The 13,225-nt window shown below is 42.4% G+C and overlaps 6 protein-coding genes across 6 annotated transcripts; 5 read left to right on the forward strand and 1 right to left on the reverse strand.

Moving 5' to 3' along the window:
• Positions 1–1,380: 1,380 nt before the first annotated feature.
• On the forward strand, positions 1,381–1,701 carry URK1 (uridine kinase URK1; the record flags this gene model as incomplete). Its single annotated transcript, XM_018879947.1, has 1 exon — positions 1,381–1,701. The coding sequence occupies one exon, from the start codon at positions 1,381–1,383 to the stop codon at positions 1,699–1,701; it is 321 nt and encodes a 106-aa protein (XP_018737815.1).
• A 580-nt stretch (positions 1,702–2,281) lies between these two features.
• Positions 2,282–2,950, forward strand: AWJ20_2966 (uncharacterized protein; the record flags this gene model as incomplete). The annotated part of the gene is made up of 1 exon (XM_018879948.1): positions 2,282–2,950. One exon carries the CDS (start codon positions 2,282–2,284, stop codon positions 2,948–2,950), a length of 669 nt encoding a protein of 222 aa, XP_018737816.1.
• A 917-nt stretch (positions 2,951–3,867) lies between these two features.
• PHO91 (Pho91p) lies at positions 3,868–6,420 on the reverse strand (the record flags this gene model as incomplete). Its single annotated transcript, XM_018879949.1, has 1 exon — positions 3,868–6,420. One exon carries the CDS (start codon positions 6,418–6,420, stop codon positions 3,868–3,870), a length of 2,553 nt encoding a protein of 850 aa, XP_018737817.1.
• On the forward strand, positions 4,115–4,438 carry AWJ20_2968 (uncharacterized protein; the record flags this gene model as incomplete). Its single annotated transcript, XM_018879950.1, has 1 exon — positions 4,115–4,438. The coding sequence occupies one exon, from the start codon at positions 4,115–4,117 to the stop codon at positions 4,436–4,438; it is 324 nt and encodes a 107-aa protein (XP_018737818.1).
• On the forward strand, positions 4,988–5,356 carry AWJ20_2969 (uncharacterized protein; the record flags this gene model as incomplete). The annotated part of the gene is made up of 1 exon (XM_018879951.1): positions 4,988–5,356. One exon carries the CDS (start codon positions 4,988–4,990, stop codon positions 5,354–5,356), a length of 369 nt encoding a protein of 122 aa, XP_018737819.1.
• A 2,788-nt stretch (positions 6,421–9,208) lies between the features above and the next one.
• On the forward strand, positions 9,209–11,971 carry TPS3 (Tps3p; the record flags this gene model as incomplete). The annotated part of the gene is made up of 1 exon (XM_018879953.1): positions 9,209–11,971. The coding sequence occupies one exon, from the start codon at positions 9,209–9,211 to the stop codon at positions 11,969–11,971; it is 2,763 nt and encodes a 920-aa protein (XP_018737820.1).
• Between the last annotated feature and the right edge of the window lie 1,254 nt (positions 11,972–13,225).

A 13,225-nucleotide genomic window follows, 5' to 3' on the forward strand; every position in this document is an offset into this window, starting at 1 on the left:
ATTATTTGGCATTTTTTTATTTAGTCCTCCGTCACAAACTCACATCGCTTCTTTGCCGCTAATGCAATGTTCATGGCGCGGCTTAAAAGATAACTAAATCTCTGATAAGAAAGATAACGGGATTTTTTTTTACCTAGTTATACATAGACAATGGAAGGCAGCGAATTAGAAAACCGTTATATCCCACCTTGGAGGGAACCTTATCTGATTGGTATTGCGGGATGTAGTGGTAGTGGTAAAACGTCAATTGCCTCTTCAGTTCAGCAAAAATTAAATGTGAGTTTTGCGAGAACTGAACTTGACCAATAATGAGATCACCAACTAACCTTAAACTAGGTTCCTTGGACAATCCTTCTTTCTATGGATAACTTTTATAAGCCATTAACTCAGGCCGAGAAAGAATTAGCATTTCAAAGCAAATATGATTTTGATTCTCCTGATTCCATTGATGTCGAACTTCTACTTCAGGTGCTGCGGGATCTTAAACAAGGGTGAGACTCAATACCATATCTAAAAAAATCCTGGTAATACTAACTAAATTAGAAAGCGAGTGGTTATCCCCACATACTCCTTTGAGGATCACAATCGGACCAGCAAATGGTTGACCGTCTACGGAGCAAATGTTATTATAATTGAAGGACTTTATGCATTACATGATCCAAGAATTCTGGAACTTCTTGATCTCAAAGTATTTGTAGATACTGCATTTGATATTTGTCTTGCACGAAGACTCAACAGAGATATACTTCACAGGGGTCGTGAGGTTGTTCTTAGTATTCAACAGTGGACTCGTTTTGTCAAACCAAACTATGAGAGGCATATAAAACCTACTATGCGGAATGCCGATATCCTGATCCCAAGGGGTCTAGATAATACTGTTGGTATCAACATGCTTACAAGTAATGTGCAAAAACAGCTTGCAAAGAAGAGTAACCAGCATATAAGCGACTTTTTGTCCCTGATTGGGGAAGAGGATGAGATTGATAATGAAGGTGGTAGAAAGAGGAAGTCAATTTCTACAAAGGCCAAAATATTAGTCCAGACCCCGCAGATTCAAGCAATTCATACTATATTGCTCAATATCAAAACTCCAGCAGATGAATTTATATTTTACTTCGACCGACTGGCCGGTATTCTGGTGAATAGAGCATTGGACGAATTCACAAACAGTTTGGAGCTCTGTCCACCTAAAACAATCACGACTCCTACAGGACAAAAGTATACTGGATTGCCCCTTCCATTTGAGAATATTTGTGCTGTCACAATTATAAGAGGGGGGAGTGTTTCAACACTGCTCTTAGAGCTACTATACCTGATATTCGTTTGGGTCGCTTGTTACTTCAATCAGATGCACGGACTGGTGAGCCTAGACTACATACCATGGCTTTACCGCCCTGCATGGATCTCAAACCAACTGGAGGTACTGGAAGCATCTCCAAGGAATCCCAGGAAGATTTAAATAATTGTCATGTCTTGCTTGTTGACTCCCAAATTTCTTCTGGTGCTGCGTTCACAATGGCAGTCGCTATTTTGACGGATCATGGAATCAAGCAAGAAAACATTAGTTGTGTCAGTTATATCGCATCTGAAATCGGTCTTCGGCGATTGTCCTATGCGCACCCCAAAGTGAAAATAGTTGTGGGCAAAGTGGAAAAAGATGTCAAAAACCACTACATTGATAGTCTTTACTATAGAACTTGATTATATACTATTCACTTAGCATTGGTTTTTGATATTCATCTAAAATGAGACCTAGACTTATAGTTTTGCTGGGTCTTCATTGCGTTCCCAAAGCCGGGACGTATAAGTGCCTCCTGGTTTTATTGCATATTATATCTACTTTGAAAACCTGCTAGAGTTGTTGATACTAACAATTGTCATAATTTGTTTACTTTTCCCATTCTAGATTCTTAAATCCGATTATAATTGCCACTGTCGAGAACAATGTCTTGGGAGTTCGCTAAATCCTGAGATCATTGCGTTTCTGAAGCCGCATGTACCGCCGGAAAAAACCCTATCGCACACCAAGCGCTATCTTCAGAGCATCTCTGTCGGATTTAAGGCACCAAAAGTAGCTTTTTGACTGCATAGACTGCAGTGCATCGAGAAAGATCTTCAGGGTTTGCCACTATGCGGAACATATAAATACCCCTGAACTGCATTGGTGGCATTAAACTATAACATCGCTGCTGCTTACAATTCTATGAACAGGGTTACTCGCCCATTCTTTGCAAATAACGGCCTATTTCATCGCGGATTCAGTACGTCGGCTGCCCCCAATATGAAGCTCCTTCTTACTGGTGCTACCGGTCTTTCGGGAGGTGAAACACTCAAACAAGCCCTTGAAGACTCTTCTATTGACCAAGTGACAGTGCTCACAAGAAAAACGGTTGGGAAAAGCCACCCCAAGCTAAAGGAAATTATATTTAGCGATTTTGCTGGTGACTATTCTGAAGTTATAGCTAAGAATGACTTGGCTAGTCATGATGCATGTATTTGGGCATTAGGTATCTCTCAACGAGACGTTTCCAAGGAAGATTATATCAAAATCACTTATGACTATACTATGGCTGCAGCAAAAGCTTTTAATCAAGCTAATCCAAATATGAAATTCCTTTTCTTAAGTGGTCAAGGTGCAGATCAAACAGAAAAGAGTTATTTTCTATTCGGAAGAGTAAAAGGCAAAACCGAAAGGGAATTGACCGAGATTTATAAAAACAGGGCCTTTATTTTCAGACCCGGATATATTCAACCTTCCACTCCAAGACCCAACCCACGGACTGGAGAGGGGCTTTTTTCCAAACTGACACCATTTGTCAACGCCATTAGTGGCCAAAGATTTGCCAGTCCATCAGCTGACTTAGCTAAAGCTATGATCAATGTTGCTAAGAATGGTAGCTCTATTCATTTATTCGACAACAGGGCCATTATGGCTGCTGCTAAACAATAGAGACAAGTTAGCCATGTAAATTAAATCTATTATTTTCGATGATTATGCTTTATGCCCATAACCTCCACAAATTTGCAAATTTAATGTTTCCATTCACTAGTTAGTGAGTTTCTTGGAGTGACGACATGTGGCATTTTAAATTTACTCTCTTAGAAGTCATTAGTCAATGGGCAAACAAGCTGGTTTCCAGGTACTCTCAAGATATCGGCGAGTCACAAAGTAGAACAAACTCCGGCTCGGCTGAATACCATGGCCCGAGCCTCAATATTAATTCGTTCTTTAATGGCTCACAGCAGATTTTTGAAGACGATTTTCAAGATAGTTTAAGCCAACGGGAACTTTACTTAGACACGTCGCATATTGAGGAGTTTTGCAAGATCATCACTGCAACACAATACAGCGAACTGACTGTTGACGACTTGTACAGTGGGAACGATTCAGAAGATAACTCTATCTATCAAAATGAAAACTGTGTTGAATGCAAGAAACCAAGTGTAGATAATGTTCTGACACACCATTTAGCAGAGTACTCTCTAAATCACAAGTCCAGTTTGGACTTTCATACAAGCCGTAGGAGGGTCCCCTTGGCTGAAATAGAGATCATTGCTCCAAATGCACAATCTCAAGTGGTTGCCCTAAACGGTAACGAAAATGAAGACATCATTGAAGGGGATTTGACCAGTACGAAAGTGCGGGAAATTTTGTACGATCTTGGTAGCAAACCATGTGACGCTAACATCCTACCTAATTCTCTTCAGAGAGTAGAAATAAAGAAATTGTCCAAACGCAAATGGTCGCTCAGGCGTCTTAATCCATTATCAAGAGTGATTCGGATTGGCCAGTAGGCCACGGTATAACAGGCATCGAAATATAAATAGTGCTTTTATTATTCTAATATATCAGTAAATGCTTAATCTTTAAAATCCTACAATGGACATTAATACATATCCCAAGCTAGCAATGACAAGATAAACCAGGATACTGGATGGAACACCTCTAGAAATGAAGCTGCCGACCGTTAAATATGGCTTTCCAAGCTCGTCTGTCATGCAAATGGCGGTGACGTTAGGAAAGCCAGAGGTTGGCAAACCCATTGCAGCAGAACAAAGTAGGGCCGATGCCATGACCAATAGACGTGGATGAGGATCAGGCATCTGTTCACCAATGGACTTAACCAATGGTAGAACAATCAGAGCAGCCACAGTATGTGACACAAATGTTGCAACTGTCAATATCATGAACCCGAATACAAGCATGACATTAAATAAGCTCATTCCACGAACAAGAGCTTCAATTTGTAGTGCAATTGCTGCGAGAAGTCCCGATGATGATACAGCTTTACCAAGAGCAATACCACCCATGGCAAGGGCAATAATTGTCCACAAGAAATTGTTAAAGTCAGCTGATGACAACAAACCAGGACCAAATAATAGTACTACAGGTACTAAAGCTAACACTCCCATTTCTCCAACATATGGCTCTAACTGATGTGAAAAACACCATAGGACGATGGTACCCACAGAAACAACACAAATGTAGTAGTGTACAAACGTGAATCGATCGTCACTGGCACGAACATGAGGGATTGCACTGGCACCTTTTCCGGTTGGGAAAGTAAAGATAAGAAATAGCCAAATCAGCAAGAGACCTACAGCGGAAACTGGAATGGCAATTGTAAACCATTGAACCCATGAAGGGGCAGGGTCCATATTTTCAAGAGCAATAATATTCTGAGGACTGGCAATTGGTGAAACCATGCCACCAATGTTCGAAGCTAAGGCAATACCTAGAATGATAGCCTTAGCAAATCCATCTCCTTCAGGTAGAGTACGAAGTAAAGGCTGAGCCAAAGAGTAGCACAGCACAGGTGCAGCTACATTACTTATCCACATACTTAAGAAAGTAGCAACGAACATGAGCGTCAAAAGAACAACACGAGGGTTGGTACCGGCACGACTAAGAATTGAGGTGGCAAGGATTTTTGCTATTTGGTATTTGCTTAGTGCAGCGGCAAGCGTAAAGCCTCCCAACAGGATCATGATTACAGACGACCACATTTGTGAAAAGATGAACTTGGAAGCCTCAGAAGCAGACATTCTTTCATCAGTCTCTGCGTCAACAGGAATACGCAAACAAACCACAAGAAATGGAATCAGCAGCGAGGTAACAAATAATGGCATTGCCTCAGTAGCCCAGAACAAGGATGCGGCAATAACCACCGCCAAACAGTTGTTTTGTACTTGCACTTCAAGAATGGGGAAAAGTAAAATAGCAAAAAATAATGAACTAATAATCAGAACCTTCAAAGTCGAGGCAGACACAAGACCAGCAGGGACCGACACTCCTAGTATACTAACAAACTCAGCCGCCTCCGGCTTATCATTACGGGTCGCAAAAGTACCCTGAGTCTGTCGTTCAATGCCAATCATGTCCCTCCAAACAGTGTTCCGTTCCCAGACAATGTGTTCCCGCAATTGAAGTTTCAATTGTTGCCCGGCAGTCTTGACGTCATTATTAGTTGCAAGTCGTGCATAAAGAGAGACCGCTTCAGCGATTCTACTATCCAGGGCTTCGGTCGTGGCCTGGCTAAAGGCATAACTCTTGCCAAGAACTTCTTCCATATAAGTAGACATAAGCTCACAATGGAGAGTCTTGTCGAATTTCTTTAGGGCCTTTCTAAAACCGGTTCGGTTTAGATCAATGTATGATTTTAGTTCACTTAGAGAAACATAGACTGCACTTGTTCTTTTCTTTAAAGTGATGAGATGATCTGATAACAGATACATATCACGAATATCGACGGCACTACCTCGACGAGGTCGCGAGTTGGCGGAAACACCAACGGATGCGCTTCGAGACCGTCTTCGTCTGGCATAATAGGGCCGAGGGTCGGATTCTTCTAAATGAACATGATCCTCATCAATACTAGTGTCAGCATCTTGGTGACCTGATCCAGTAGGTGCTAATAGGCTGGGATATGCCTTGGAACCAGGATCAGAACCGCCATCATCCTCTTGGTCAAGCGATTCTCCGGAAGATCCGCTTCCTCTGCGGCCCGAGCTTTGACTGTATCCTCTACCACTGGAGCTAGCCTGAGAAGTGCTTCGAACAGGAAATAGATACTTTTGATCATCTTGCACGACGCCATCAGCAGCTGTGAATACATGCTCATCTGCTAGCCTTTGCTCATACTTGATAGCATCGGCTAAGACATAATCCAGGTCATCGAAAATCTTCGACTCAGTCTCCGTATAGAACAGATCAATTTTTTCTAGTTCTATATCAAGAACTCTTCGAAATGCAGCTTCAGGATCATGTTCAATCAAGACTGCTGACTCGGCATCGCGTCCAGAAGCCTCTACAGCTTCTTTCTCAAGCTGATAAGTCAGTTTCTTGAGTGCTCCATAGTCGATATATTTAGAGATCCACTCAGGGACAGCATTGAACTGAAGGGAGTGATTGAACTTCATGCCTTCTGAATAGTGAACTCGAGATTCGCGAAAAGTTGACGACCGCGGGTGATCTAAAGGTTGTAGTTCAAATTGTTCAAACTGTGAAACAACTGTAGATGACGACAAAGCAGAGTGTACAACTCTCGAGGTTGTATTTACTGGCGATGATATGATGAAAGAGGGAGCCACTCTAGGCAAGTAGGCATGCAACAAAAAACAAAATCAATCCCAAGAGAAAAAAAAAATACAATTAATGAAGAAAAGTACAAGACAAAAAATTCCACCGGAATATTCAATATAGCCTTGCAGATGAGATGGAAAGGCGTAGGTTTAGCTGTACAGAAGACACTCTTGATTGGTGATGTACAGTGCAGTGTTGCCAATTAAAGACGGGCTCGATGCAAAAGTCAAGCAGTGGTAAGCAGCAGCCGGCAGTATATCAGCAGCACCACCGGCGTCTATATACGTAGTGGGATACAGGTGTCTGGGTGGGAGGTGGTTGTAAATATCCCAATTCGATCAACGCAGTCTCGGAATCTCTTTGGCCAAATTTACTTAAAAGGATCTTCCTGTGTAGGATGATTTGGTTCAATTATCTCACGATATGAAGTAACGTGACTATCTTATCGCTGTTAAAGCTTGTTAGCAGCTTATCTTGGGAATATCAGTGGAAGATTAGTCTCGACGATCCAGGCTCCACAGGGGCACGGCGAGGCATAGACTGCATCACACATGAACAACGCGTGTTTTCACGCAGCGGCTAATTAATTCACCTACGGGTCTGCGTACTAGCTAAGAAAATAATCCAACCAGCACTTGCCAAGGAGCTTGGGGCTCCGCCCTTAACCTCGCAGGTGCTTCTTACAGAACCTTTTTTCTATTTTCCAAAATCCCCAAGTGAGCTACGACTTGCTCTGCGTTTCTAACGAGAAGTAAATACGCGACCCGACTGATGTACCTGTCGGATGAGTTAACCAGACTGAAATAAAAGCAGGCTCTAGAATGGAATAATTAAAGCATTTACTTAGAACTCTCGGCGTACTGCCCGTTGCCAACTAAGGTTGGCAGGAACTACACGTGAAAAAGTGATAACTGCAAATACGCCGAGAGCTGGTGATTCAAGTGATCTGCTAACAGAATATTCCCGGCGACTCAACCTACTATATGTAATAATATATATGTATATATAATATATATGTATATATAATATATCTGTATATATATTATATATTAATTTATGCGCAGTGTTTGAAGGTCGCCGTACTAACCGGTATACAAGCAAGTTGGACCAGCATTTTGCAGCTTTGGTTGTAAAAACGGAGCAGGTTGAATTTGCTAGAAATTTTACGTTGCCGCTTGACGATATATCCCAAAGCCAGCCGTAGCTGCACCTCTTAGCTACCATACTGTATTAAGGACGGATCCCTTCTAAAGCAACTGATCCGAATTAAGAGCAATTGCATGTGGTGCAATAGCAATAACTAGATATCATGGATCAATAGCAGAAATCATGTTGCTGGTTGCTTTATCTTGTTCAAGAGCAATTCCACCAGAGAACATATTGCCGGCACAGTGAAGTCGCAGTTAGCTTACCTGACCGTTCTATCACCCAATGTCTTTTAAGTAAGAGACTCTATTCTTCAGTTTTGATACCAAATGTAGGGAATAGTATAGAAAAGCATACCTGCGCCATTGTTATGCTCGCCTAAGTGGCCATTATATCACTTCATAAAGTAGCCAAACCTTAACCTACCCAAGCGTGTCATCCAAACTAGTTCATGTACAGTGGACGCAGCAGCACGAATCGTGGGTTGACTTGCGCCCCTGATGCGGGAAATTTCAAGCCTGCATAGACACGGCTTGAGGTATAAGCAGACAAGAAACCCCGGCATGGGAAAACTATAAATATAAGCTTGTATGTGGGTATAAATAAATAAACTACTAGTCTAGGAGGACATAGGAAAAAAAAAATATCCAATACTTACTACGACTACGACAGATTGTTCACTGATCTCCTGTATTGTCAATTGTTAACAATCTTTGCGCTTCAGATTAAACTTGTGACCTGTTCGTTTCCAGTTGCATTGTCGTATGTATGAACCCTGCCTAAAAGCTATTGCGGAGAATTCTAGAATCTTCAGTGACATTAACAAAATCAGTAAACAGAAGAAAATATATTGACCTCTGCTTGCTGAATTAGCTTGGCAAACACGAATATAAGTGAGACTCCAAAGGTATTATATTGGTTTAAATTTCAATGATCTCGACTGGATATCCATATAGGTGAATCAAGCTAAGTACGTCATGGCTATATTAGTGGTATCTTTGTAAGTATTTTATCTGATGTCACACAGTCTCATTATCAGATATATATCCCAACTGTGTTCATAAACTAGCTCATGCTAAAGAGACAGTTGATAAACTAACAGTGTTGTTCAGGTTTTTGCCTTACACAGTCAACTTTGATGTTGGCGAATCGCCTGCACCAAGCTCTCCGTCGGTAAAGGCTGAGTCTGAGTTACCTCTGTCAGGCAATGGTATTGGTGGCTCTGATAAAATTGTCAAACCTATAGGCATTGGATTATCAGGTGTCGCATCTCCTGATTCAATTGCATCTAGTGTCTCTTCCTTGGCTGGAGCTTCTCCAGCTAATAGTGGATCCCTCTCTGCTGCGCTGACGCAGTCGTTACTACCGTCCAAGGGCCAACCGCTCAATTCTAACAGCAATTCAATCATTCTACCTCAAAACCCTTCTCGTGCTTCTTCGCCCCAGGATGCATTTTTCTTAACTCCTAATGGTACTAAGATGAGCAAACCGCGTAAAGGGTATTTTGAAGATGATGAAATTACGCTATCAAGTAGTCTTGATCCCAGAAGACATCACAGAAAGGTTTTAGTACAACCGCCATCTCGTGCAGTTTCTCCAACTCCTGAACCTGAAATATCTATTGTCCGTTCAGGTCCAGCTGCGGCTAGTGCTACTGGTATTGCCGTAACGAGACCACATGAGTTGCATTCCAATAGATTGCAGCAAGCAAAGCATCGAGATATTGAAAGGATCGAAAAGCAGACTGAAAGCATATCCATATCACGGAAGAGACAAGGTTCCTTTAGTAGCCGTCGCAGTTCTACTTTTGATTCTCCTTTATTCGAAGACTCTCCATGGAGACTTGAATTACAACATAGTGGTAATGGGGGTCTTCGTAATGCTATCAAACGGGCAGAGGCCGATGGTAATGTAACAAAGTTATGGATTGGCACCTTGGGAATGCCCACCGATGCTTTGAGTGAGAGCAAGAAAGCTGAAATAGAGTCTACATTGCTTACGGAAGACTACGATTCAATTCCTGTGTTTTTAAGTGATACCACATTTGAGGGTCACTACTCACACTATTGTAAGCAGATCTTATGGCCAACTCTTCACTACCAAACACCCGACAACCCAAAATCAAAAGCATACCAAGATCACTCATGGGTTCATTATAAGGCTTTAAATCAGGCTTTTGCTGACAAAATTGTTAAGGTATACAAAGAGGGAGATATTATCTGGGTTAACGACTATCATTTAATGTTGTTACCGGCAATGTTGAGAGAAAAGCTGCCCAATGCTAAGATTGGGTTTTTCCTCCACGTTGCGTTCCCATCGAGTGAAGTATTCAGATGTCTGGCAGCAAGAAAAGAGTTTCTGGAAGGCATGTTGGGAGCTAACTGTGTCGGGTTCCAAATATCCGAGTACTCTAGACACTTTCTTCAAACTTGTAACCGCATTCTCGCCGTTGACACCACTCCTGAAGGAATTAAAAGTGAGCACAGTTTTGTTTCAGTGGTTAATTATGCTATTGGTATAGATCTGAAATCTCTTGATATTACCATGCAGAATAGTGAAGGTGTCGGCAAATGGCGAAAAATGATTTGCGAGCGGTGGAAAGATAAGAAGCTAATTGTATCGCGCGATAAACTTGATAACATCCGCGGTATTAAACAAAAACTCCTTGCTTATGAAGAGTTTCTTCGTGCCCACCCCGAATGGATTGAACGAGCTGTGTTGGTGCAAATAGGCCTATATGACGGAAGTGATAGCGAGTTTGAAAGTGAAATTCACACGATTGTTGATAGAATTAACTCGATGCGTGCTGACTTGACTGCCACACAACCAGTTCTCTTCCTACAACAATATATTGATTTTGATCAATATCTAGCATTAATTGCGGAAGCAGATATATTTGCGGTTACTTCTCTTCGCGAAGGAATGAATTTAACGTGCCATGAGTATATTTATTGCAACCAAAAACATGGCCCTCTCATTCTCAGCGAGTTCACTGGCTCTGCTTCCGTTCTTGGGGATGACTCGTTGCTAATAAACCCATGGGACATTTCTGAGGTGGCTAACGCCTTCTATCAAGCTATTACTATGAGTGAGCAAGAAAAAGCTGCTCGTTGGATGTCGCTCTACTCCTATGTTACAAATAACACATGTGCAGAATGGGTTCATAACTTTGTCAAAGAGGTCGATGTATCGTGGGAGGAAGACCAAAGAAGGCGGTCGGATACCAAACATCGGTTGCATGCTCCCTTGTTTATCCAACAATACCAATCGGTGCCTCGAAATGGTAAGCGCATCTTCTTTTTGAACATGGACTCGACTGATATCAAGAATGCATTTGTGCGTACCAACAGTTCTACATCGATAAATTCTGCAAATTCTACATCGCCGTTTCGCAACACACCACCCCCAACTGGTCCAATTACTGCACCAAACAGTGCCTCAAGTGGCAAGTTTGCTAATAGCTCTGTGTTATCTGCCGTTGTTCCAACTGGTACTGGTACCTCTTATGCATCACCGCAGCGCAAAATATCAGTGCTTAACGAGCTTGTTCTTGACCCAGCAAATATCGTTTATGTGATTAGTCGGGAATCTCGTAATACAATGGAACGTATTTTCCGTCGTGTGAATAACCTTGGCTTGATTGCCGAAAGTGGTGGCCTATTGAGACCGTTCGGAAGTGATGAATGGATTCGGTTTTCTGAGGAGCATTGCGCTCGAAACATATCAGATAAATGGCAAGACCCATTAATGCCAATGTTAGAGTCGATGGCCGAAAGATTCAGTGGGTCACGTATTGTTACCAACGAGACGAGCATTCATTTTGACTTGCACTCGGTAGTTGAACAAGATCCCGACCGTGCCTCTGTTATTATCGGTGAAGTTATTAATAGTGTCAACGATGCCTTTGGCGAAATTCATGTTCATGCTAGACTCGCGGAAGATGGTAAAGTGATAATTGCCCGCGATGACCTGACTGATGCTGATGCTGTACAGTATGCTTTTGATCTTGAAAGAGCACAAATCGGCAAGGACTTTGACTATCTTTTCGTAACGTCGCTCGGAAGTGAAAGCTCCTCAGACACATACGACACTCTGTATGAATGGGCTAATGGCCACGAGAAAGATGTTGGTACAGTATGTACAGTGTCAGTAGGTGCTAAAGGCACATTGGCCAAGTGGACTCTCGATGGTATCAACAGTCTGCTTAACCTGCTATTGACTGCGACCAGTCAAAAAAATTAGCTATCTTATTTGCATTATTAATAATATCATCTTTTAATCTATACGGTTCACATGTTGGAGCCTTGATGCTGCTACCTGTGGTCTCCACCTCAAACTAGTTGCCATGGCTAGCTCACACAACAGAGCTGTTAACCTTAACAAAGCTACCACTGTGCCAATTATCAATGCTTTTTGGGGCAAGCAATAACTGGAGCATGAACAAGAGTGGAGCTCCTACAGCACTAACAAAATGGCGAGGCAGTGAGCAAACGTGAAAATCTGGGGTAGATGCAGTTCCACCGTTGAACACGGCAGGGCCCACCCACAATGGCTAGCGCCAGCCGGAGTGAAATATGCGGGCTCTTTGTCTTAGAAAGCGGCATGTCGCACCCCGGAATTGGAGCCCAATTCAGAATGGGCGATCTAGCGTCTAGCAGAGTTAACTTCGCGACAATCTACTTCAGCTGATCTGCTATAGGGGCCGAGAAAAAAAGCGGGGAAGATCTACTACGCAAAGCCCCTGATAGACCATAGTAGCATGCGTGGTGGTGTGCCTTGTCGCGTGAAAACAGTTATATGTGTGCAGGTCATGCACACAGATATGATCAAGGTACATCCTAACCTCATTTGGAGAATTTGGGCGAGCGGCCAGCACGAAGTGGGGAAGTTTTGTTCTCCCACAGGAAAGATGGAGCGATGGTCGGTCATGTCTGCCAATGTTGGGAGATTTTATAATAGAGCGAGAAACTTGTGCCCCGGTAGAAAACTAACATCAAGAGTAATTGGCTATATTGTCCATTGCTTATTCCCAGTTAGGTAATCTTTGAACCAAAATCTCAAAAAAGAAAGATGAAGAAATCAAAGTAATCATAGTTGGTGGTGAGACCAGGGACACCACAGGGGCACCAAAGTTTCCACTTTTCAACTTGAGCACATGACTATTTATATCGATTACTGGTATGTTTGTTTTTGAACACTTGCACATTTCTCAGCAGACCCCCTAGAGTTTAAACCTATCTATCCACGTGATTTTAATGCGGAGGCAGATTTCGGCTTCTTGTACGCACCACTTCTGAGAAGCGGAAACACAAACAAGTTAATGGTTGCCCCAAGGAGAGGTCCATGTTCTTAGAATAAGTGCTTGGAACTTACTGCAAATAAACTTCCGAAACTGACTCATCCAAGGGGGAAGTTACCGGTTGCTTCACGAACAGGCCACTTCTTACTTCTGGTGGGTCACATCGGCATCTACCGTAATGCAGGACCAAACCCTAA

The sequence above is a fragment of the Sugiyamaella lignohabitans genome, chromosome B (genome assembly GCF_001640025.1).
Source record: "Sugiyamaella lignohabitans strain CBS 10342 chromosome B, complete sequence".
NCBI lineage: Eukaryota > Fungi > Ascomycota > Dipodascomycetes > Dipodascales > Trichomonascaceae > Sugiyamaella > Sugiyamaella lignohabitans.